This window comes from Colletotrichum higginsianum, chromosome 8 (genome assembly GCF_001672515.1).
Source record: "Colletotrichum higginsianum IMI 349063 chromosome 8, whole genome shotgun sequence".
Lineage (NCBI taxonomy): Eukaryota > Fungi > Ascomycota > Sordariomycetes > Glomerellales > Glomerellaceae > Colletotrichum > Colletotrichum higginsianum.
This window is the reverse complement of record NC_030960.1, coordinates 3,465,001-3,488,336: the sequence shown is the minus strand read 5'-3', so window position 1 is coordinate 3,488,336 and position 23,336 is coordinate 3,465,001. Positions and strand designations below refer to the sequence as shown.

Below are 23,336 nucleotides of genomic sequence, written 5' to 3'. Positions count from 1 at the left end.
TTCTTATTCCCACCTCATGCTCGACAGGTCTTGACCGACTCTTGTCCGTGTCTTGTCTACCTCTATCGGCTCTCCAACGCGAAAAGGCGCACGCCATTGTCTGGTTGTCTTCCAACCCTCAACAAACCTCTACACCAAGAAACCCCCCCCCTTTTATTTCCCTCCTCCATCTGTCGGGCGTCCCGCGTCTCCCGCCGCTCCCGTCGCGACAATGACCGCTCCCGAATCCCCCATGGCACAGTCGTCTGCCATCCCGGCCTCGGCTAGCAACAAGGACCAGATGGCGGCAACGCGCCGGCGCAGAAAGTCGAGCGTGCGAGGCCACGGCCACACTCACGATCCCACGGCGCGCCAGTCCTCCAACAAGCAGGACCAGCTCGACATGCTCTCCAAGCGCAGCCGTGCCCGCGCCATCCTGCGCCGCTGCAAGCACATCGCCGTCAAGCACACTTGGACCACCCCGCTCGTCCTCATCCTCGCCTTCCTCTCCATCTACGCCGTCAACCCGACCGAGTCCAACATCGTCCACCACTTCATCTTTCTCTCCTACAAGGTGCCCCAGCAGGGTCTGGACGCCGTTGCCGGCAATGCTGCCGCCGACCCCGACGCGCCCGCGCAGTATGGCAAGGGTCTCTGGGATATCGCCTTTGTCTGCTTCTACGCCACCGTCCTGTCCTTCACGCGCGAGTTCATCATGCAGGAGCTCCTCCGCCCGCTGGCCAAGTTCTACGGCATCCGCTCCCGCGGCAAGCAGCTGCGCTTCATGGAGCAGGCCTACACCGCCATCTACTTTGGCATCCTCGGCCCCTTTGGCCTGTATGTCATGAGCCGCACCCCGGTGTGGTACTTCAACACCACCGGCATGTACGAGTCATTCCCGCACAAGACCCACGAGGCTGTCGTCAAGTTCTACTACCTGTTCGAGGCCGCCTATTGGGCCCAGCAGGCCCTCGTCATGCTCCTCGGCCTCGAGAAGCCGCGCAAGGACTACTACGAGCTCGTGGCCCACCACATCGTCACCCTGTCGCTCATCGGTCTGAGCTACCGCTTTCACTTCACCTACATGGGCATTGCCGTCTACCTGACCCACGATATCAGTGATTTTTTCATGGCTGTAAGTTGGCTCGCTCGGTGAAAACGCGTTGTTTCTTTTCCCAAGCCCCGGACGCTGACCAAACCCTCCACCTTGAATAGATGTCCAAGTCCCTCAATTACATCGACAGCCCAATCACCGGGCCGTGGTACTGCCTCTCGCTGGCCTCGTGGATCTACCTCCGCCACGTCATCAACCTCAAGATCCTCTGGTCCATCCTCACCGAGTTTTCTACCGTCGGCCCCTATGAGCTCAACTGGGAGACGCAGCAGTACAAGTGCTGGATCTCCAAGACCATCACATTCGGTCTGCTCGGCCTCCTGCAGTCCCTCAACCTCTTCTGGCTCTTCTTCCTCGTCCGCATCGGCTACCGCTTTGTCTTCCACGACGTTAAGCAGGACGACCGGTCCGAGGCCGAGGACTCCGAGGCCGAGCCCATGGAGACGATTGACGAGCTTTCCAAGGTCGATGCCGCGCCGATTGTTACCGGCGAGGCCGCTCACGCTGCGCAGGCTGTTGTGAACGGTGTCGCCAAGGCTGCTGGTGGCGGCGTCGCGTCACGGACCCGGAGCCGACGCGCCGCGTAAAAGGGCGTTGCGGAGTGGCATTTCGTCCGATCAATCTGTAGTGGCCCCGATCTGATCTGTGAGCTCGTTGGAGCTCGATATTTGTACATGTAGTATATTTAATAATGCCTAATGTGTAATGACCATGAAACATGCTGAACATTTCTTTTCGAATTCAATTCACGTGAAATTCTGCTCGTTCAAGCTGGACACTTGGATGCATGGAGCCAACAGGTTGGGGGCTTGGGATCATGATGTCATGAGACGTTAGACTGAAAGACAGCCTAGTACGTCCGCCGAATGCCGGAAGCGATGGGACGAACGATGCCGAGTCCGGTTTAACGACCTGTTCAAATTGTCGGAGGGGCCGGGAGGCATGCGGGCTACGACAATGTCATATGATGATTCTGATGATTCTTTCGGTTGCTTTTGAGTGATCCGGGGCCTCCGAGTTTGCCGACGCCGTTGCTTCTGATAGGTCGGTGCGCTTGTGGCTGTTGTGGTTGTGTCGTACTCGCGATGATGACCACCCTCTTCCAACCCGACCGCTTCAGATGGGGTATTGGGGATCAGAAATCGGCTATTATTGAGTTTTGCAAATGAATTGAATTCAAGTTTTTGTATTGCATGGAGTGTTCAAAACGGTGCTTTGACAACTGGATGTGAGCTTGAGTGTCTCTGGTACGTTTTAAGATCGGTATCAAGACATGATTGAAAATCCGCAGCATCACCAGACCATATTGTAAAGACACAAAATCAACATGAATCGATTCCTTATAGTCTCGAAATAGACTTGATGCCATTTTTCTTTCTTCGGATAGTGTCTTGTCACTTGAGGGCTGGTAGGGTTTTTGCTCACTTACACCTCTGTGAGGGCTGTTCTAGGCACAGTCAAAGGTAGCATGAGCGGCTTAGTACATCAGATAGCTTTCATGACAGCTTCCACAGGCAATCGAACATTTAAAATGACTTCTGTATGAAGACAATCGTTTACGGTCATCCGGTGAGCCTCCGAGAATCATCTGCTCTCACTCACCAGCTTCCTCCTCCCCAGTTGGAGAGTCAGCCACACATCAAGAGCCACCGAGCCACAAAGAAATGACAAGCCACATATCCTGTCGCTCCACCATCGGCGGCCGGCGTCATTCCAGGCCGAGTCTTATCCACGTGACCCGCCCACCTCCCACCACAGCCAGAGAGCGAAGGACGGCCTGGTCCGAGCGTCAGCTTTGGAGCTCCGCAAAAAATTCCAATTGACACCAGTGGGGGGAGGAAAAATTGAAGAAAAAAAATCCGAAGTGTTCGACCTCGACAATTTTCGCTTTGCCGTCTCGAGACACCCTCGAAAACCGACCCCCCCCCTCCTCAAACCCACCAAAAAATAGAAGAGAGCTCCCGCGTCGAGGCTTGATTGTCGGAATTTCAGAACGCCCCCCCCTCTTCTTCCAGTCCGAGACAAGAAGACCGACTCTCAAAATGGCCGCGATCAACTACCTCCTCTACGAGGCGCCCATGGGCTACGGTGTGTTCCACATCGAGCACCAGCCCGACAGCATTGGCCTGCGCCAGAAGGAGGCCCAGGAGTCCATTGCCGACCTTGCCCGCTTCGGCAAGATGGTCAAGCTCGTCAACTTCACCCCTTTTGAGTAGGCCTACCCGTTCTGAGAATTGTTCTGTTGTTGGTGGTTGGTGGTGGTGGTGGTGCTTGCGGCGGCGGCGGCGTTGCGTGCTGCGCGACGGCTTCTCGAAAAGCGCGTCTCTGCATGAAGGGGGAGGAACAAGTGGAGAATGGCACACAAGGAGACGTTGAGGAAGAACACACAAGACGGCTAACACACCCTCTCTCACAGCACCGGAAAGCAGGCATTGGACGAGATCAACCACATCTCTGAGGGTCTCATGTCGGACCACCTTAAGTCGGTCCTTGAGCTCAACCTCCCCCAGACGAGCGGCAAGAAGAGCAGAATCACCGTCGCCGTGGCCGAGAAGAACCTGGCCTCTGTGATCAAGTCCACCTTCCCCGGTGTCGACTGCGAAACCTCCGAGACCTCTGAGGTCGCCGGCGACCTCCTCCGTGGCGTCCGCCTGCACGCTGACCGCCTCCTCAAGGGCCTGCAGACGGGCGACTCGACCGCCGCCGGCCTCGGCCTGGGCCACTCGTACTCGCGCGCCAAGGTGAAGTTCAGCACCACCAAGAACGACAACCACGTCATTCAGGCCAGCGCCACCGTCGAGTTCCAGGACAAGGGCGTCAACCAGTTCTTCATGCGCGTGCGCGAGTGGTACGGCTGGCACTTCCCCGAGCTCGTCAAGATTGTCTCGGACAACCTGACCTACGCCAAGCTCGTGCTCGCCATCGGCGACAAGGCCACCCTCACGGACGACCGCCTGCACGACATCGCCGCCCTCGTCGAGGAGGACGGCGAGAAGGCCCAGGCCATTATCGACGCCGCCAAGGTGTCCATGGGCCTGACTATCATGCCCGCTGACCTCGAGATCGTCAAGGGCTTCGCCGAGGCCGTCGTTGCCCAGGCCGAGGCTCGCCGCTCGACCGCCAACTACCTCGACAAGAAGATGTCCATTGTCGCACCCAACCTGCAGACCCTCATCGGCACCCCCGTTGCCGCCAAGCTCATCTCGCACGCCGGCTCCCTGACGAACCTGTCAAAGTACCCGGCCTCGACGCTCCAGATCCTCGGCGCCGAGAAGGCCCTCTTCCGCGCCCTCAAGACCAAGAGCAACACCCCCAAGTATGGTCTCATCTACCACTCCAGCTTCATCGGCAAGGCCGCCGTCAAGAACAAGGGCCGCATCTCCCGCTACCTGGCCAACAAGTGCTCCATCGCCTCCCGTATCGACAACTACACCGAGAACCCCACCACCAAGTTCGGTGAGGCTCTGCGCCAGCAGGTCGAGGACCGCCTCGAGTTCTACGCCACCGGCAAGAAGCCCGCCAAGAACGCCGATGTTATGGTATGTACTTCGTCACACTTCTCCTTCTTCCCTTTTCCCCCGTCGCCAATGATGACGAAACTAACTGTCCCAAGGCCTCCGTTCTGGAGCAGGTCGAGGGCGACATCACGCTCGACGACGCCGAGATGGTCGACGCCGTCGCGCCCGAGGTTAAGAAGGAGAAGAAGGAAAAGTCCAAGGACAAGAAGGAGAAGAAGGATAAGAAGGACAAGGAGAAGAAGCGCAAGCGCGAGTCCGACGTCGGCGCCGCCGCCGAGCCCGAAAAGGCTGACGGAGAAAAGAAGAAGAAGAAGAAGAAGTCCAAGGACGAGTAAAGGGGGGAAAGGGCTTGAGGGGTGGTGTGTGATGGGGATTGTCCTGTCTCGGGGCCACACTCACTCACTTCCCAAAACCCGCTCCTTCGCGCGCTCCGTCTGGCCAAACCTCTTTGTTCCAAAATCTTCCGAAAATTTTCCATGTCTAGTACTGTGTTGTAGGTTGGTCGGCACATGGGGGGGAAGGGATTTCTCTGGGCATCCGTCGGGCTCCTCTCCACTTGTCTTATCCCTAGGATCTTCTGTTCTTTTTTTTCTTTTCCTTCTCTTTTTTTTTTTCAACTGTCTGGGAGTTTTGTACGGGGAAATGAAACCGGGCTTATCGGAGTTTGGGCTGCACAAAATGTTAACTGCATCATCATATCCCCCCATGCTGTGTATGTACACGTTGAGGAACAACCACCCATACCCAACACTGCGCCGCGTCCCCTAGTCCCCCGTGTTTTGCGTGACTAAAGTATATGTTTGTGTGCGCGATGGACGAGAGAATCCCAATGTGTATTTGCTGGAGGCTATAAGTGCCTATGAATTGGGGCTTTTGTCGGGGGCCTCCATGCTATCTATGGAGTGTCTGATTCACGTGAAGTTCGCCTCGAATACCACGGATTTATTTTTCACCTGCTCTATTAACTCTCCACGCATGCCTCCTTTTCTTCCCGCGATCCGCCCATCAAAGAAACAAACAAGGCGACGACAGTCCACGACGAGCCGGTCGTGACATCCCTCCTCCGCGACGGCATCCCGTCAACCCACATGGTGTTCGTAGCGCCAGCGCCACAGACTGGGCTGCAAAAAGGGAGATATTGGTCCCCGGACTCGTTCAGCCCTCTTGGTGTATACTGCAACTTTTTGTATTGTACGCTTAACGTAGCGTGAAGAGTGAAATAGGAGAGTTGCAATGCAGTAGAAATAAGCAACGGGACATGAAGAGAACGGAATAATGAAGACTGGAAGAAAAGAAAAAGAAAAAAAGACGTGATATTTCCCCTCCCAATGCCAGCCCGTTTCAACGCCAGAGGACGCCGCAAACTCTCTTTACTCTCTGTCTCCCTCGAACACGCAGCTTCGGTCTCATTTCTCCTCATTCTCACCCCCCCTCCGTCACACTAAACTGGACAATCAAAAAAAGGGTTGGGTTCTAAATCACAACAACCTTCCCACTCCAACGTTCACAGTACCATCTTCGTCGTCTGCCGTGGTCGTTTGCTCGTGCTCGCCTCGTCTCGTGCCGCGTTGGGGCATCTGTCTCTCATGAATCGGATTTAACACCTACCGCAAATCGGAAGTGTTGCGATGCAAGGGTTGATGGCTCGGCTCATGCACCCTCGCTGCCAAATTCGTTTGTCCACTCTATTTGCTTGGACGCGTCGTCCTCGGACACGGTGGGATGCGAGTCCCGCAGGGCCTGCTTGAAGTCCTTGAGCTCGAGGGTGGGTGCCATAAGTTCCTCCGAGTCGATGTCGTGGTAGGTCATCTCCTTGGCGTCCGGGTCGCCGGGCGAGCATGGAGTCAATTTCTTGACGCCATCGTGCATTACCTGCGAAGAGTCAGTATGAAAGTTCACAGCAAACGGTGGTTGGGCCCGTGGAAGGGGGGGACAAGAGGCCGTTGGTGTATCACATACCGGCTTGAAGTGTGTGGCCTGGATGATCTTGCGCACGGGGCCCATCAAGGCCTGCTGGACGACGTTGGAGATATCACTGCCCGAGAAACCCTCGGACATCTCGGCAAGGACGCGGTAGTCGTCCTGTTGGAGGCTCGTTTCCGTGTCGCCAACGGCGAGCTTGAACATGCGCGCGCGGCCGTTGACGTCGGGTAGACCGATGTGCACGCGGCGCTGGAAACGTCTGCGGATGGCGGCGTCGAGCTGCCAGGGGATGTTCGTCGCGCCGAGTACCAAGATGCCCTTGCTGTCGTTTCCAACACCATCCATCTGCACGAGAAGCTCTGTCTTGATACGCCTCGAGGCCTCGGACTCGCCTTCGCCACGGGGGCCGCAGAGGGCGTCGATTTCGTCGATGAAGAGGACCGAAGGCTTGTTTTCTCTCGCCATGCTGAACAGCGCCTTGACGAGTCTGTTTTCACGTAGTTAGCGTAATGTCTCATTATGTCTCGCGTGTGTATCTGCGGTTGGACCGACCTTTCACTCTCTCCCATCCACTTGCTCACCAGGTCAGAACTGCTGACGCTGAAGAACGTGCTGTTCGCCTCTGTAGCGACCGCCTTGGCCAGATAACTCTTACCGGTTCCCGGGGGACCGTAGAGCAGAATGCCCTTCCACGCCTGGCGCTTGCCCTGGAACAGCGACGGGAATTTAATGGGCAGCACGACGGCCTCCTTCAGCGTGTCCTTGGCGCCCTCGAGACCGGCGACGTCGTCCCACCGCACGTTGGGCCGCTCCTGCAGAATGGCGCCGCTGAGGGCGTTGCGCAGCTTCTTGTTGTCCTCGTCGCCGTCGTCGCTCGCCTTGCCCTTGCCGCCGCCGTTGACGCCCATGGCGCCGGGTTTGTTCCCGCCGCCGCCGCCGCCGCCTCCACCGCTCTTCTTGGCCTCGGCCTCGTTAAGATACGTCTTTAGCTTCTCGGCGCGGTCCATATACTCGGCAGTCTTCTGGCGAATGAGTTCCTTGGACTTGGGGTTCTTCTCCCACTTGACAGCGAGGACGAACAGCTCGAGAGACTTTGTGTACAGTTGGAAGGCCTTTTCGTATTCGGCGGCGTTATCAGCGTCGATGGCCTGCTTGACCGTGCTGATGGCACGGCCGAGGAAGTCGGTGATTCCCGACATTGTGGCTGCTGTTTATTGTTTAAGACCGTGAGCGATTCCGTCCGGGCTGGGTCGTGGTGCGGCGACGAAGAGGTGGGAGTTCGTGATGATATGGGAATGAGCGGGGAAAGCTCGCTTTCACTGTTTATCGTTCGCTCGTTCGGTGGTCGGCACTTGTGTGGTTCTTTTCGCAACGGACGCCGGAGGGTGAAAAAGACGACGAGGTCCCGGGGATGATGTCGGTTTGAAGAGGTTGGAGGAGTTGAACGCGGCGTTGAGGGGACCTTGAAGAGGCGGGTTGCGGGCGTGGATTCTGTGACGTTGCCTGGGCAGTTCGTGATGGACACTGCGCCAATGGAGGTGCCTTGAAAGTGGTGGGGGGTGGGGGAGTTGTGCCGGCTATTGGAGTTCGCCTTAGTAAGTGCAATCAGCGTGCTTATGCATTTTCGGTAAACATGACAAACTGGGGGGGTTGGTATACCGCAGAAGTTGCAATCAGCACTTAAGGGCTCTGTTCTAAGTCTTTCTAACGGTGACAAAGATTCAAGCTATGTATATTGTACAGGGATGAAACACGAAAGAAGGATGAAGAAAGAATAACGAAATTCTTTGATTCTGAACTGTCTCATCCTCTGGTTCGAGACTCGCTTTGTGCCGATACCCGCTTAGACGCAAAGTGGACTGCCTCCATTCATCTAAACAGCAACCTAACGGTCTGTCACCACCGCAGCAATGAGCGCTGAGCGCCGAGTTCTGAGTACATGTACCAAGTATCCTTCTCCAGACCACCACATCAAGAAACTCGAAGCAAACGAATCTTCCTCCAGAGCCTTGACATTTGAGAACGTCTGATTTCACAGAAGCGTCTCAAATCTCCAATTTGGCAGAAGTGTGGGATACTTGCCGCCGTCGTTACTCAGCCAATACCTCGGATTCTGGTTTTTTTCCCTCTAACTTCAGTCTCTCACTGAACCCCTCACACTCACTTTGACCATGGCTGAGATCCAGGCGAAGCTGCAAAAGCTGTCGGAAGAGTACACCGCGTTGCAACAAGGTATGCTCTGCATCTTGTACATTTTACTTGATGAACTCGGTTCCTGACTTCTCATCAGAACTTCAAAACACCGTCCAGTCGCGGCAAAAACTCGAGGCCCAGAAGCAGGAGAACCTTGGAGTGAAGGAGGTGAGCACGAGGCGCCAGTCCTTACCACCTACCACGCGGCTGACCCACCTCATCTCTAGGAGTTCGACAAGCTCAAGGATGGCGAGCAGATTTACAAGCTCGTTGGCCCCGTGCTGCTGAAGCAGGACAAGGTGGAAGCTGAGAGCACGGTGAACGGCCGCCTGGACTTCATCACCAAGGAGATGTGAGTGCAAGACATCCGGTGTTGTCAAACGGGCTCTATTTTTTAAACTGACTGAATCGCCAGTGAGAGACACGAGGACCTCATTAAGGAAGGCCAGGGTAAGCTCGAGAGGAAGAAGGGGGACATCATCCAGCTCCAGACCAGCGCACAGGCTGCGGCGGGCCAGGCCAAGAAGGCATGATCTCCGCGACGATGATGAATACGACGAAGGCGACGGGGAAGACACAAGAAAGAACAAAAAATGAGGTCTGGCAAGAGTGGTGATACAAAAACGAAACCACTAGGACTATGAATTATACCCAGCAATGCTTCGACGAGACTCCTTTCAAAAACGCCATGCTGATGCGCCCCGTTTCCCGATGGTGAACTGCCGTCGCTCACCACGCACCGAATTACCCAGTTTCATTACGAAGGTCATGACATGATACGCATTCGGCATCCCACTCTTAGTTGAGAGCCATGATGGAGAAACCCCAGGGCAGGCCCATGTTCCGCGCGGGCAGCTCTGTCGCCCAGCCAATGGCGTTCTGGTACTCGTCCTCGGACGCGAACTCGGCGCCGTTGACTTTCCCCTCGACGGCGGCTGCGATGAGGTCCGCGATCTGGCTCTTGGTGTAGCAGCGGCCGAACAGGCGGCTCTCGGCAATGGTGCGGACCATGGCCGAGCGCAGCTCGCACCCGGCGAAGCGGTGGACCTCGCGGTCGAAGCCGGCCTGCGTGACGGGGCCGTGCTGGTGATGCGAGGCGAGCTCGCGGAAGAAGGCTACGGTGCCGGCAACGGCCTGGGCGAGCATGTGCGCTTTGGTGGCATCGTCGAGGTGGTTGGCCATGGAGGAGGATTCCCGCTCGATCAGGCCGTGCTCGTCATGGTCAAAGGTCGCATGGACGACCTTGGAGATGCTGTCTGGCGTCGAAAGGATGCCCTCAGGGTCTTGGAGGTTGAAGGTCTTGGCGACCTCGCCGTAGCACTGGGACAGGGTCGTCCAGAGGGAGACGTTGTTCTGGACGGACGCCCTGCCCATACTGACGGCGAAGTATGACATGGTGCTGTCGATGCTTTCTGTTCCGGTGATCAGTGGTTGAGTGGTGACGGGTCGAGACAACAACAGCAACAACAAGAACTCACTTCTGCAAATGGCGGAAGACATGGTGATGATGTGAGAATGGGTGGTGCTCGGTGACAGACTAGTAAACGTGTAATGAGATGCCGGGTCTCTCGAAAAGATAGACACGAGTTGTATACTAAAGACGGATCGAGGTTCAGTTATCCTATGAATAGGGACATCAACATGGCCAGCAGTGGAAAAGCTCTTCTTTAATTACCCCCAACGAGGTTGTCGCCTTGTGGCCTCACCAGGGATTCTTCCAGGATGGATGGCCCAGCCATGCGGGACGCGATGGCGACCACCACCCCTGGATGTGCCACGCCCGGACGAACACCTGGCAAGGACCTCAGAAGAATCGCCGCGACTAGTCAGGCATCGAGACCCGGTATCCAGTTCTTCGCGGGAGATGCCCGGCGGCGGAGGTGGTCATCACTGCACAGGGTAAAAGGGGACACTCGGAGACGTTGGTGGTATTTCACCTCTATTCCCGTCAAAAAAAACCATCAAGCCATTTCGTCGGCAGAGTTCGAGGACATGGCAAGATACAACGACTGACAACCTGGGGACTCGTCATCGCCACGCCCTCCGCCCCTCTCAGCTTGAGACACTGGCTGATGGGAAAACACACGAGGCAGGGGAGAGTCTCCAGACCGCTCTGGGATGATGGGATCTCTTTTGGGTCTCCGTTTACCGGCGACCAGCGGAAGCTTGGGGGGGCCGGGGGGTTGCCAACACGACACAACGTGCAATTCAACTTCGGAGCAATATGAACATGGTTCAATATGCACGTCAAACATCCGACCCCCAAGGCCCAAAGCATGGTGCCATGCCGAGACTCAAGCCGCGAGAGGATCAGTGCGACGAAACCGGGAACGGAGGTTGGACGGACGGGTTCGCCGGCCCGCCTGGGCACTCTCGAATTCGCCTGGATGCGTTGGACAGTCAACTTGCTGGCAGCGGCGATAATTACACGCGTCCCGACTTTTCCCGACGTTTGAGTGAGGCGAGCACATCCTCCGTCGGGCGTTGGCGGGCAAACGAGATGGGGTTCTCGTAGATCGAACGGAGATACGTCTGACTGCCTTTGGGTGCCCGATGACGCCCTAGTTAATATGGAAAATTTCTTACGCCGTGGCAGCGAGACGCCGGACGAAGATGGCGAATGTGTGTCCCTGAGGGTTTGAGATGAAGGTCTCCTTTGTACGGATGGATGAGTGACATTCTCCGAATGGGGAGCTCCCTCGCTCGCTCTCTCGCTGCTCCACTATTTTGTTTGTTCTCGATTCCATCGCATTGATGACATAAGGAAACAACTTACATAACGAGACTCCAAGATCACGTGCCAAACCTCTAACGAGGTCCGAGCTCTGTGTCTGCCCCTCCATGTCCATGAGTGCGGACCTTGTTGGTCTCCCGTTGTACACAGTAATGGCGGGGTGCTCCAGGCTTCAGCCACCCTTGTGGCTGTTCTAGCGCTTCGTCATACGGTCCCTGGGACGAAACCCGCAAGACGTCTTGACCAAACGGTCGAGCATCTGTCACCTCCAGGCTGCCACTTTGGGCCTCTCGAACCTCAGGAACATGCAAACGTCATCCTAGACGGCGGAATTCACCAACCGCGACCCAAGTTGAGCTTCAAACCACCGCGGGAGCGACCATTGGGAGAGCTTCCGACACACCGGATCCATACCGGAACACCGCCAAAGAAGATGAACGGCCCCTCGAGCCCGCGGCCTGCGCGGCCCATGAGCATCAAGGAGATCACCGATGCAGCAGAGGACTTTGAATTCAGGACGACGATTCCCTTCAAGTATTGGGCGCGCTCTGCCGACACCCTATTTCAAGAGGTTCGTCCGTGTGCTGTTCGGTTCTCACCCGTCCAGCATCTTGCGTGGCTTCCAACGCAGCTGACCGCTGACACGCGACTCAGGCCACGTTCGCGCTGCAAGACCGCGATGTCCGAAAGGCATATCAGATGCTATGGCGACACTCGATCCTCGTGCTACAACATCTCAAGACACACCCCGACGCCAAACTGCCCGAGAACAAGGCCCTGACGAAGCCGCTCTTCAACCGCCAGCAGAAGGAGGTGTTTGCGCTGTTGGAGGGGCTGAAGCCGCAAATCGACCGTGACTACAATGAGTGGAGGTTGATGACTGCATCCAAGAAGAAGGCCGACGATGAAACCGCAAAGAGACCCTCGAGCTACGACGAGTTCGCCGCCCGAGACCCGACCCTGTCCGGCAATGCGAAGATCCTGGACGCCGCCGACAACCAGGAACTGGCCGTCTCCCTGGCGCAAAGGGACTTCAAACGCCGGGATGCTGCGAGAAAAGCAACCCGACAAGCAGGTGTCTCGGAAGAAGAGGAGCAAGAGCGCCGGAAGGGTGGTCGTTGGGAGGATTGGGAGCAATTCGGTGGCCCAGCGACAGCAGCGACAGTGGCGACGACAGATGATGATGAGATAAGGGGACAGATCGAGGCAACGCGGCGCCGGCTCGACGGCACAGATCAAGGACGAGATGACGCGAGCGCCAGATACTCGCAGGCCAGCTACCGGAGTTCGGTACCCCCTCCGAGAGCGCCGCCCAGCCATTCGTACAATTACCCATCCATTTCGAGACCGAGAGCGGTGGAATGGGAGGCGACGCCGTTGGAACCGCAGCGCGCATACACGCCGCAGCCGCCCCAACCGCCGAAGCCACCGAAGGAAGACTTTACGACACTACGACAGGAGCTCGATGCGGCGGCGCCTCCGATGAGACCCGGCAAAGATCCTCTGCCCTCGTATGAGTCAGCGTCAGCCGGCATGCTGCGACAGGATGTTCCCGAACTGCCAGCAAAGGAGGAGGTTGTCGCACCTTCAGCCAAGGAGCGCCTGACGTTCCGCCCGGCAGCCTACCTCGAGAACGGCGACCCGATCCGACCCGTGTTCCTCCCGACGCAGCTCAAGGACAAATTTCTCAGCATCGCTTCGGAGAACACCCGCAAGGGTCTGGAGATGTGCGGCATCCTCTGTGGGCGGCCGGTTAATAATGCGCTGTTCATCAGCTGCCTTCTCATCCCGGAGCAGAAAAGCACGCCCGACACGTGCGAGACGGAGAACGAGTCCACGATGCTCGACTACTGCATCAACGAGGATCTCTTGATGGTGGGATGGATTCACACACACCCGACGCAGACGTGCTTCATGAGTTCGCGCGACCTTCACACACAGGCCGGTTACCAGGTCATGATGCCCGAGAGCATAGCCATCGTTTGTTCTCCACGGCACCAGCCCTCGTATGTTCCCCGCGGCCCCTCGTTGTTCTTGTTCACCCGATGGGAAACCCCGGCTAACAGGTGTGCAGATTTGGCATCTTCCGCCTCACCAACCCCCCCGGACTCAATCACATCCTGCAGTGCACCAGGTCGGAAACGTTCCACCAGCACTCCATTGACAACCTCTACACGAAGGCACAAAACCCGCCAGGCCACGTTTACCACTCGGACAAGCTCGACTTTTACGTAAAGGACTTGCGTCCTAACCAGTAGGACCGGAACAGGTACGACAGCGGCAGCAGTGCAGGCTGAGCGTGGAGAGGATGAATTGCATGCTAGCAACGTGGCTTGACAGAGGGGGGGGGTTCTCGATATTATGCGGCTCAAGAATGAATCTTGAGACGTCGTTTTGCTTGATTTTTGCATGGCGAGGGCGTTCAACAGCGGGGGATTGCTGTAGGTCTGGGGGATGCTCGGCGAGCGACTCAACCGGCGCGGACGAGTTAATTGAGAATCTGATGAATTTTGTCCGTAAAGAGAAGAGCCCTCCGATGGCGGCTGAACAAATCACGCGACAGTTCACTGTGGTTCTCGATCTCATGATGGTGTCGTATCCGTCGGGTCGATTGTGAGTCCAGAACGAGCCATCTCAACGGGGACGAGGAGAAATCGGCGATCCAACAATGTATCATTGAGCTGCCGAGTCCCCGCAGAGTTTCCTTGCAAAAGATAACGGACTGTTTGGTGTGTGTGGCCAGTAGGGCCAGAGCGTGTCCTGCGTTGACCATCCCATGGTTTTGTTCGAATTGGAGAGTGATTTTGACACCACGCACGTCGGGAGGACCAAGGCCGGCTGATTTTGGCCGCGTGTGAAGGTGCGAGAGCCATGACGTCACTGCCGCGGCCCTCTGGGGTTCTTTGTCTGCTGGACATGTGAGCTCTCGTGCTCTGGTTTCCCTATAAACATCAACACAAGCCGGATGGAATTCCCCAACCCATTTGATATCGGGCCGACCTTTTTATATGTACACACAAACATACATACACCCACACACACACACACACAAAACAAAAGAAGACAACCTCTAGAACACCTAGACCCTATCCAAAATCATCATCATGGCCTTCCCGACAAATGTGCTGGGCATTCTCATCGCCGTCGTCAGCGGCTTCGCGCTTGTCCACTCGGCCGACTCGATCCCGCGGCTGCTCAAGTACGAGGATAAGGCCAAGAAGGCGGCCGAGTGGAGCAGGACGGCCGAGAAACAGCTCTGGGAGATCCGGTACACGGTTGGGACGGGCTTCGTCGGCGTATGTTGTTTGCCATCTTTGTTCCTCGCCCTGAGGGTTATTCTCACTCTCACTCCCATTCTCATGCTCATTCTCACTCTGATACTCACTCTCACCATCATCTCTCACTTCTGTCTTACACACTCTATCTTATACACACTCACTCTTTACACACACACACACACACACACACACACACCCTCTCTTTATAAATATACCGACTCATCGCATCTTGACTCACTAACACCACGCAACAGTGCCTCCTCTCGGCCGTCAGCGGCATCGCATTCTCCCTCTTCGTCCCCCGCGGCCCGGGCGTCGTCGCCGTCGGCTGGCCTGCCCTGCTCGCCGCAGGCCTGACCTACGGGCACCGCTACATTCGCGGCTTCTGGGCGTCGAAGCCCAAGGTGCCCATGATGACGGACTTCAACGAGGCCATCTCGGACACGACCATGGTGCAGGACATGATGAACCCACTGGCCGGCGCCTGGGCCCTTGTGGCGGTCTGCAAGCTTGTCGGGTTGTAGGATAGCGCACGAGGAAAAGGGATGTTATTTCACTTCGCTTTGAGGGAGGGGGGGGGGATCATCAGCCCCGCAAGGCTTCCGTCACGCCCTCGCGTCTCTTCTCATATACACCCAAACATAGTTCCCCCAAGAGTCTTTGCTCCCCGTGATGTGTCCGTTCCCGTCGCCCGGCGTTGTCCCTTCGGCGAAGTCATCCAAGTTTGCCTCCAGCCTGCCCACCTCCCGGAACCCCTGTCTCTCGAACGACGCCCTGCCGCCCATCGACGACTGCACCCAGCAATACACCCCGGGCTCCGCGTCCGCCTTGTCTGTCCCCCACCGCATCAGCTGTGACCCGAAGCCCCGCGCCTGGAACGCCGGGTGCACGACACAGCTGCACAAGAACCTGCATCTCGAGCCCTCGGGCATGAACCTCCGGACCCAGTAGCCCATCGACGCGTTCGTCAGGTCCTCTAGGTCCTTCACCGTCCGCTTCCCCTTCTTTTCCCCGGTGAGATGAGTCGCGACAGTCGGCTCCGCCGACAGGTTGTCGTCGCCATCGTCCAGGGGCAGATCGATGTCCCCCGCGAAACCCCTCCGGACCCAACCGGCCCATCCCACGGGCTGTCCGCTCGCTGGGTCCTCGGCGACGACGACGTCGACTTTCGGGTGGTCCACCCACGCCAGCAACGCCTGCTCCATGCCCTCGGCGAAGTTACCCACGCCACGGAGGGCGGCTTTGAGCTGCGTGTGTGCGTCCGTCCGGAATGCGGCGTCGGCGACGGAGGCGAGGGCAGGGACGTCGGCGCGCGTTGCGGGGCGGAGGGTCACGGAGGTCATGGTGCTTGACGACGGGGGGGGCGGATCTTGGCGGTGATGACCAGACGAGTTGTCGCGGGATTACGGAATGTGATGTAGTACGGGCCTGAGAGTCTGAGTGGTTGGGAGGTTGGGTTTTGTCTCCGTGACATGACGTGAAAAGGAGGGGACGGATGTGACGTTTCTGACCGGGAAGATGCCGGTCAGCCGGACACCCCACCCCCCCCTTTTTCTGAGATTTGCGCGTCTGACATATGTCGGTAGACCGGGAGGCCTGCTCTTCCCGATATGGAGTGACCGAGCTGGGGATCGGATCCTACGGAGCGAATCTCACCTAACCCACACTCTGCGAGGGTTGGTTGCGAGATATGACTTGGTAACTGTGCTCCTCTCTGGAGAGTCGGCATACGATGTAGGGCTGGCTCATCAGCGACTCTGGCGTCTCCATGAGTTCTGCCCAACCCGTGCTCTTGTCTACAATGACAAGTCATTTGATACCGCCTAGGAGTCCATCTCAGCTACGACCTAAGAAGACGACGCCCCGAATTATTGAGGGCTTATCTGTACACAACTAGTTGATGGATAACATTTCGCAATAGCAGATAGAATTACGACCGGAGAACAACTGCAGATAGTTGCAACGACGAGAACCAGTCGAGGTGAAAAGGAGCCCCGGGCTAGACTATCCAAATCGAACATGCCGTTTTCACCGCCGCAAGTTGGCTGTACAGTGGTTCACACCCATTGCCTTCAGCCACATGAAAGAAACCTGCCGCAGCACGGCGAAACCGAGTTCATTACCACGGCGTTGCCTATAATTTCTCGATGAGATCAAAACCCCAGAGTTGCTGGATCGAAAAGCTGGTTCAGTCCCGGCTGAAAATGATGCAAGAGAATCTCGAGTAAGGGGATTTGCGCCCAGCCGCATCGAGTCATCCCGCGCATTCATCGTCATTAAACCTCAAAATGAGCACTTGTCTCGATACAGAGACGATGTGGGCATCGTGTTATGCCGTATGAACGTCATATCGCGTATTCGGGTACAGGAAGAACGGTAGATCGAGAAGCAATGACGGAGACCCACAACCTTCAACCCCTTTACAATTACCAACATACACACACCGTTTCTGTCCGTCATTTTGGGACGATTGGTCTTGAATAATCGAAAAGCAAGGGGTTCCGGACCCCTAGAAGAAACTCGTGTGCTACGTACGAGGTGGAGAAGTCCGTCTTCGCGATCTGAACCGGAGGACATGAACGTTGGGCTGCAACGCCACCGGGCGGCCCAAGACAACGATCTATAGTAGTTGTTGACCCAAGAAATTATTTCTGATTGTAGATGTGCCAAACGAGCGTGATGTCAGGACTGGTCGACTAGCGGACATCTTCATCTCCAAAGCCATAGGGTGCTGTATCAGAGCACGCAAATGACCATAGCATTATATTGTTAGCGAAACTGCAATTTCAACATTGAGCAATCAAAAGACTAAGAAATACAGAAAATCTATCTGAATTGCGAATGGTTATTTAGAACAAGGAAAGTTGTTCACCTGGCTCTTCGTACCGTGATGTCTTCAATATCCAACCGAAAATAACGCCATGTCGTTGTGCCGAAAATACTCATTCTCACTGGCCTATTATGATCGCTCGAAAAAGTCTGTACAAATCAAATATATCGCCTCGTTGCGAAATACATTCCTTATTCACATCATCGTACTCTTGGTACTGTGGAGCCACTCGATTTACCTTGATATAGTGGCAACAACAAACCTCGAAATCGACGATGAAAGAACAACAAGCGAGCTTGAAAGCGGCTACGAGCGCCAAGGACACCAGGGTGATGGTCAAGATAGTGTGGCGTCCCGACACATCGGAGACGGCATCGTCGACAAACGCTCGGCCGTTGGTGGTTGGAACTAAGCCCTTCCGGACGGTTATGGCGGGATGCACAACACCAGCAAACTCTCACTCGGAAAAAAAGGTCTTCTTTGCTCCAAGCCCTCCGTACCTAAAACCGTTTCTCTCGTCGCGGTTATACAGAACCCTCCTGAATCTTCCTTGGGCTTGCCCGCACAAGAGGACGGAGGACGTGCATCCCCTTTCTGAAAGCTTGCTTGGCGATACTTTCTGCTGAAGCACGACGTTGAAATAACGGAAACCGGCCTTTAACTTTGCAATGCGAGTTAATGCAGGACGGTCTCTAGGGAAAAAGATCTGCAACCAAGTGCTGTCAAAGTCAATGAATGGACCACCATGAGCCTAGAGATCCGACATACGGGTACGAACACGCACGGCAAGAGAAATGATTCGTCCACGTTCGACAACAGGCAGAGTTTGGCGCCCAGGTCAATCCCGGTCTCGACCTGGCGACCGTTGGTGGGTTGCCGTCAGCTCGGACTACCCTCGACGGGATATGCATGGAGGGACGAGTAACAGAGAGACAGAGGCATACACACACCTACACACACAAAAGAAGCATGGCCCTCACTTCCCATAACCTCATTGGACGTTAATGCGTGCCCGCCCGGCGCGGGCATGACGTTAGTTTCTCATCGAATGCCCGTTGCGGTAAGACCCTCGTCGTCGCGAACATGCTGCACCCCTGGACCTCCCAGACAACTCAGCACCAGTTGAAGAAGGAAGCCCAGAACCCGCACGTGAGAGCCGCGGGCACCCGTTCAACGGCTTTCCTTTGCATTGCTTTGCCTGGGGAGGATACCCACTCTTGGGCGATTGGCCGTTGGACATGATATTATATATCGTAGGGGGAAGAGGAGAGGAGAAGAGGAGGAGAAGGAGGAAGAGGAGGAGGAGGACAAGATTCATCCCAGCGTTTCATCCCAATGCGATGCCTGTCGGGACGTTTTATGACGTACTGACAGGTCCCGCGATCGAAAGTTTCTTCCGCTCTGCTCGGTGCTCTTCTCATCGGTAACGCATATTAAGGGGAGACAAAGGGCGCCCGAGTCAAAAGTCTCGGCAGGAGAGCGGTTCAAGAAGCTTCAGGAATATTTAGACATCGTCGACTCCGCCCTGCAGCCAAGCATATTTCTTAATGTCAAGCTAAACGCAAACACCAACACTACTGTAATCCGCGAAATCCATAACACTCTGACTACTGGTCACACATACACAGACACACATAACGCACAAAATGCTCGGAATCGGAGGCCGGCTATCTGCCATTATTCCCATTATCGCCTCGGCCGTCGCCGTCGCGCTCTCCATTGTCCTACTTGCAGCCGGGACAAACACGAGCAATGGAGGAGACAACTACTGGTTGTCGGTAAGTAGTTCCAACCAGAAAGATCTCGCATCGCACCGCCTGTGACAAGAACTGCTCGCTGACCTGGCTGCCCGCCGTAGCTGAACACGTCAAAGATCGGGCAAGACATCATCAGGATCCAGGCGGCGAACAACACGAACAACGGAAACGGAAACGGCAACGGCGGCGGGAGCCTCATCCCCGGCCTTCCCGGCCTCCCTGCGCCGAACGATCCGACGGGCATCACCCAGGGCCTCGGCAACGTCCTGGGCGGCCTGCTCGGCAACCTCACCAACGCCATCGGCGATGGAGTCCAGGACATCCAGGGCCAGCTCGTCGGCAACCTGACGCAGCTCCTCGGCGTCAAGGACAACTACCGCCTCTACCTCACCAAGATGTGCGAGGCCACCTACGCCGACGACAACAACCCCAATAGCAAGGTCACCATCAACAATTGCGAGAGCTACGATAACAAGGGATCGGGTATGTTCTGAAAGCCCCGTTCCAATACTGGTGTATCATCATCGTCATGTGCGCTAACACAAGGTGAAAAAAATGATAGGCCTGAAGAATATCACCAACTCCATCCCCTCGTCCTTCGTCGTCGGCACAGCCAACGTCTCCGTCCCGCTCGTTTCCGCCATGTCCGGAACCCTCGACCAGATCGTCAACCTCGCCAGCGGAGGCGCCAAGGCCATGGTGGCCCTCCTCGCCATCGGCACGATCTCCACAGGCATCGTCCTCCTCGCGACCCTGCCCATCATCCTCGTCGGCTTCCTCCGCGTCCTCGTCCTCGTCTCCGTCATCTTCTCCCTCATCGGCTCCTTCGCCCTCCCGGCCTTCGCCATAGTCACGACCGCCCTCATCTACGGCGGCAAGAGCATGCTCAATCGCCCGCTGGACGCTTTCGGCATGCAGATCCAGACCGGCGGGCCCTTCGTAGCCATGGCCTGGGTCGCCGCCGTGGCGTCCATGGCCGCCGCGACGTACTGGTTCCTGGTCTGGTTCGTCAGCTTCCGCCGCACGGCGTTCAGCAGGCGCAAGCGCACAGAGAACGAGATCGGCAACTGGAGGGGCATCTTCCGCGAGGTCAAGGGCGACCTGAGGACGTGGGAGGGAGGAGAGAAGTAGGAGGGGACGAGCTACCGAGGCAATGCTTGGGTTGTCAGCCGTGCAAGCTTCCTGTTGGTAGGAATGCTGGGCCATTTCTTTTCAGAACATATGGATGAACGGTACATACTGAAAAGCGTTGTCGGACAGCCGGCGGAGGGACTGTGTGTGTTGAAGCGATTCCCGGATAGTATTATACTTGCTAAGGTTAATTTTCCACGAAACGATGTTATGATACCATGATTGTCTGACCAGGTGATTAGCATGCCAGATTGCAGTCATTTAACAGCCAAGGTCATTCCAGGGCCACTCACACACAACACATGGTCTCATGGAGACGGCGAGTCGCGCGATCTACACAGGGTCAATGATCGGCGTCGTGCCACCCAAAGTTTAAGTTTGTTAGCTGGGGTTGCAATTTACAGAAACCTTCAGTGTCATACTTAGCGAGAAGCTATAACCACATGACAATTGCACCGTGGAAACATCAAGTACTTAACAAGGAGAACAGAAGGGGGACGCAATAATCATCAATAACAACCACACTTACTAACTGTGATTGGCTGTGGAGTTGTGTCTGAGCACGGCAGCTCCCCTATATCTGTAGCCTCTGTGTAAGGGATCACGGTGACTTCTGTTACTGCTGGCGGGTGACGTCCTTGGACCCCAACTCATATTCAACTACCTGCTATGTACATGAATCATGAAAATGCATCAGCTCCCAGCTCCTCCTCCCCGCAGCCCGCTCAGTAAGGGGAGCGGATGTGCACGGCCATGTTGCCGTTGCCCCAGGCGTTGTTCTGTCCGTAGACGAGGCCGTTGCGCGTGCAGGCGTCCATGATGGCGCCGGCCGAGCGGGCGACGTTGCCGCAAGGGCTCGAGGTGTCCCGGGGAGGGTTGCCGCCGAATGCCACGCCGGTGATCTGGGCCTGGCCGCGTCTGCAGAAGGAGGTCCCGGAGACGACGGCCCTGCACTGGACGTTGGCACGCTGGGCGATGAAATCGATGCACCAGACAGCGTCGGCGACCTGAGGGAAAACGGGCGTCAGCGGAGGCACTTCATCATTGTTGTGTGTTTGGAGGGCGAGAGTCATGAAAGAGTGCTTACAGAGGCGGATTGGCCGGGTCTGTTGAACTCGCAGCTGACATCAGCCTGACGCTTCTCGAGGCCATCTACAGAAAAGGGACAACGGTTAGAGCTCCTGCGTCATGCGTGGACTGTTTCCAGCACAAAAGGGGGACATTGTCACCAACCGGTCGAGGTCTGGTTGAAGGCCAGGGCCATCGCCTCCTCGGGGGAGGGGTGCTGTCCGTTGGGGTTGGCGATGATGTCGTCGGCCCACTTCGCAAAGGAGAAGGGGACGGCGTCCGCTGCTCTCACGTCGAGGTTGGACTCGGTGGCGGCCGGGGCAGCGGCGGCGAGGGGGGCGAGGGCCAGGAGGCCGGCGGCGCGGAGGAAGTTGACCATTTTGAGGAGGGCGGGTTGTTGAAAACTGGGTGAGAGATGAGATATCGAAGAGATGGAGGAAGATGTCAAGTCGAGTGGTGCTGAGATGAATAGGATAGTCTCGATTCTGGAGGCGGCGAGGAAGAGGCTTTTATATGCGTCAAGACACGGCTTCTGATATACCCAAGGAACTCCCTCGGACACGGAACTCCTTCGGGCACGGAACGGCCGGGCATCATCTCGACGTTGCTTGCGTTGTTTGCCCATATGGAACGTTCATCAAGAGCAACCTAGAGTTTCTACCGCAGGCACACTCCTATTGCCAGGAATCCAATCCTCCCGATGGGCCCGAGACAACTCTGCCAAGCGGCTAACTGAGCCTCACCGTGCTCGCGTCCAGCCAAAGGATTCAAGACCCTGGCAGAAGGAGTAAAGTTAATGTGCGGGTAGTATCCACCTCGATACAGTAGGATCGGATTCCAAACTCTGTCAAAGGGGGGGGGGGGGTTGCCGTCCGCCACGCTGGTTTCCATCACAGTCAATGTTCACTAGAGACACAGGCCCGTCGAGTTTCGGTTTGGGGTGTCAACTTGTCAACCGAAAAAGAAAAAAAAGTCGCAAATGTCTTGTTGAGACTGTGGTTTGCTACCTCGCTGTTGCAGCTCAATGCCCTGTGCAATCTCTGCGACAACTTGCTTCATTGCGACGTGTAAAGCCGGAAGAAAATGCTCGTATTGGACTCTGGTTCAGCAAGTCCATGGTATGGGCTAACCGTTGCTTAGCCAGTGGTGGTTTCCGAGCTCGAGAACATTGAAGGCATCGTCAGCGGCAAATGAAAAAGGCACACCTTGGCAAACCCCTCCCTTTCTTCAGCATGGAGGATTCAACTACTCTTGATACGAGAAAGACCCCAGCTTAGTCGAGGTTGACGGAACGAAAGTCTCGCAGTTTTGCGGGGAAAATTCCTCTAGGCAGCTGCATATAGAGGTCCCGCAGGGATCCGATAGGCCTCCTTGGAACGCAGATGGGGTCAAAACAGATTAAGTCGTATGGGTCCTGTGGCGATACCCGGCGGCGGTGTGTTAGCGCTGACCACAGGAGCAGGACCCGCTGCGGGAGACTGGCCGGTAAAAGAATAGGGCTGGAGTATCGAGGGTACGCGAAGGGAAGCGTGGGTAATGCATGTCAGACCATGGGCTTTTAGTGTTGCCAGTCTTTCTATATAAAAGAGTCAAACAGTTCCGTTGCAATGGTTCAGACCTGTCGTCGCTACCCACAATTGTCTCGACTCATCTCTCCGGTTGTGGCAACTCTCGGCTGGGTGACGGAACGTGTTTGGATTCTACAGGGAACAGGCGCTGGCTTATCTCACATCTTCCTTAAAAGATTCAAGGTTGCTTTCTGACCAAGGACCGCCAACTGGTTCTATGTTGTAGGATTAAGGTGTGGCGCA

At 56.2% G+C, this 23,336-nt stretch overlaps 11 protein-coding genes across 11 annotated transcripts; 7 read left to right on the top strand and 4 right to left on the bottom strand.

Annotated features, from left to right (window-relative positions):
* Positions 1 to 211: 211 nt before the first annotated feature.
* CH63R_12005 (TLC domain-containing protein) lies at positions 212 to 1,680 on the top strand (the record flags this gene model as incomplete). The annotated part of the gene is made up of 2 exons (XM_018306979.1): positions 212 to 1,114; positions 1,195 to 1,680. The coding sequence occupies 2 exons, from the start codon at positions 212 to 214 to the stop codon at positions 1,678 to 1,680; spliced, it is 1,389 nt and encodes a 462-aa protein (XP_018153820.1).
* Positions 1,681 to 3,135: 1,455 nt separating this feature from the next.
* Positions 3,136 to 4,946, top strand: CH63R_12004 (NOSIC domain-containing protein; the record flags this gene model as incomplete). The annotated part of the gene is made up of 3 exons (XM_018306978.1): positions 3,136 to 3,305; positions 3,510 to 4,632; positions 4,707 to 4,946. The coding sequence occupies 3 exons, from the start codon at positions 3,136 to 3,138 to the stop codon at positions 4,944 to 4,946; spliced, it is 1,533 nt and encodes a 510-aa protein (XP_018153819.1).
* A 1,315-nt stretch (positions 4,947 to 6,261) lies between these two features.
* Positions 6,262 to 7,733, bottom strand: CH63R_12003 (Vacuolar protein sorting-associated protein 4; the record flags this gene model as incomplete). Its single annotated transcript, XM_018306977.1, has 3 exons — positions 6,262 to 6,483; positions 6,571 to 7,021; positions 7,087 to 7,733. 3 exons carry the CDS (start codon positions 7,731 to 7,733, stop codon positions 6,262 to 6,264), a joined length of 1,320 nt encoding a protein of 439 aa, XP_018153818.1.
* A 972-nt stretch (positions 7,734 to 8,705) lies between these two features.
* On the top strand, positions 8,706 to 9,260 carry CH63R_12002 (Prefoldin subunit; the record flags this gene model as incomplete). The annotated part of the gene is made up of 4 exons (XM_018306976.1): positions 8,706 to 8,766; positions 8,825 to 8,895; positions 8,955 to 9,079; positions 9,143 to 9,260. The coding sequence occupies 4 exons, from the start codon at positions 8,706 to 8,708 to the stop codon at positions 9,258 to 9,260; spliced, it is 375 nt and encodes a 124-aa protein (XP_018153817.1).
* Positions 9,261 to 9,525: 265 nt separating this feature from the next.
* CH63R_12001 (uncharacterized protein) lies at positions 9,526 to 10,227 on the bottom strand (the record flags this gene model as incomplete). The annotated part of the gene is made up of 2 exons (XM_018306975.1): positions 9,526 to 10,139; positions 10,206 to 10,227. The coding sequence occupies 2 exons, from the start codon at positions 10,225 to 10,227 to the stop codon at positions 9,526 to 9,528; spliced, it is 636 nt and encodes a 211-aa protein (XP_018153816.1).
* Positions 10,228 to 11,894: 1,667 nt separating this feature from the next.
* Positions 11,895 to 13,719, top strand: CH63R_12000 (Mov34/MPN/PAD-1 family protein; the record flags this gene model as incomplete). Its single annotated transcript, XM_018306974.1, has 3 exons — positions 11,895 to 12,032; positions 12,116 to 13,467; positions 13,536 to 13,719. 3 exons carry the CDS (start codon positions 11,895 to 11,897, stop codon positions 13,717 to 13,719), a joined length of 1,674 nt encoding a protein of 557 aa, XP_018153815.1.
* Positions 13,720 to 14,565: 846 nt separating this feature from the next.
* CH63R_11999 (uncharacterized protein) lies at positions 14,566 to 15,263 on the top strand (the record flags this gene model as incomplete). Its single annotated transcript, XM_018306973.1, has 2 exons — positions 14,566 to 14,757; positions 14,994 to 15,263. 2 exons carry the CDS (start codon positions 14,566 to 14,568, stop codon positions 15,261 to 15,263), a joined length of 462 nt encoding a protein of 153 aa, XP_018153814.1.
* Positions 15,264 to 15,344: 81 nt separating this feature from the next.
* On the bottom strand, positions 15,345 to 16,082 carry CH63R_11998 (Acetyltransferase; the record flags this gene model as incomplete). Its single annotated transcript, XM_018306972.1, has 1 exon — positions 15,345 to 16,082. One exon carries the CDS (start codon positions 16,080 to 16,082, stop codon positions 15,345 to 15,347), a length of 738 nt encoding a protein of 245 aa, XP_018153813.1.
* A 3,133-nt stretch (positions 16,083 to 19,215) lies between these two features.
* Positions 19,216 to 20,457, top strand: CH63R_11997 (Sur7 protein; the record flags this gene model as incomplete). The annotated part of the gene is made up of 3 exons (XM_018306971.1): positions 19,216 to 19,347; positions 19,428 to 19,809; positions 19,889 to 20,457. The coding sequence occupies 3 exons, from the start codon at positions 19,216 to 19,218 to the stop codon at positions 20,455 to 20,457; spliced, it is 1,083 nt and encodes a 360-aa protein (XP_018153812.1).
* A 63-nt stretch (positions 20,458 to 20,520) lies between these two features.
* On the top strand, positions 20,521 to 20,833 carry CH63R_11996 (uncharacterized protein; the record flags this gene model as incomplete). The annotated part of the gene is made up of 2 exons (XM_018306970.1): positions 20,521 to 20,643; positions 20,726 to 20,833. 2 exons carry the CDS (start codon positions 20,521 to 20,523, stop codon positions 20,831 to 20,833), a joined length of 231 nt encoding a protein of 76 aa, XP_018153811.1.
* Positions 20,834 to 21,182: 349 nt separating this feature from the next.
* Positions 21,183 to 21,904, bottom strand: CH63R_11995 (uncharacterized protein; the record flags this gene model as incomplete). Its single annotated transcript, XM_018306969.1, has 3 exons — positions 21,183 to 21,464; positions 21,545 to 21,609; positions 21,691 to 21,904. The coding sequence occupies 3 exons, from the start codon at positions 21,902 to 21,904 to the stop codon at positions 21,183 to 21,185; spliced, it is 561 nt and encodes a 186-aa protein (XP_018153810.1).
* Between the last annotated feature and the right edge of the window lie 1,432 nt (positions 21,905 to 23,336).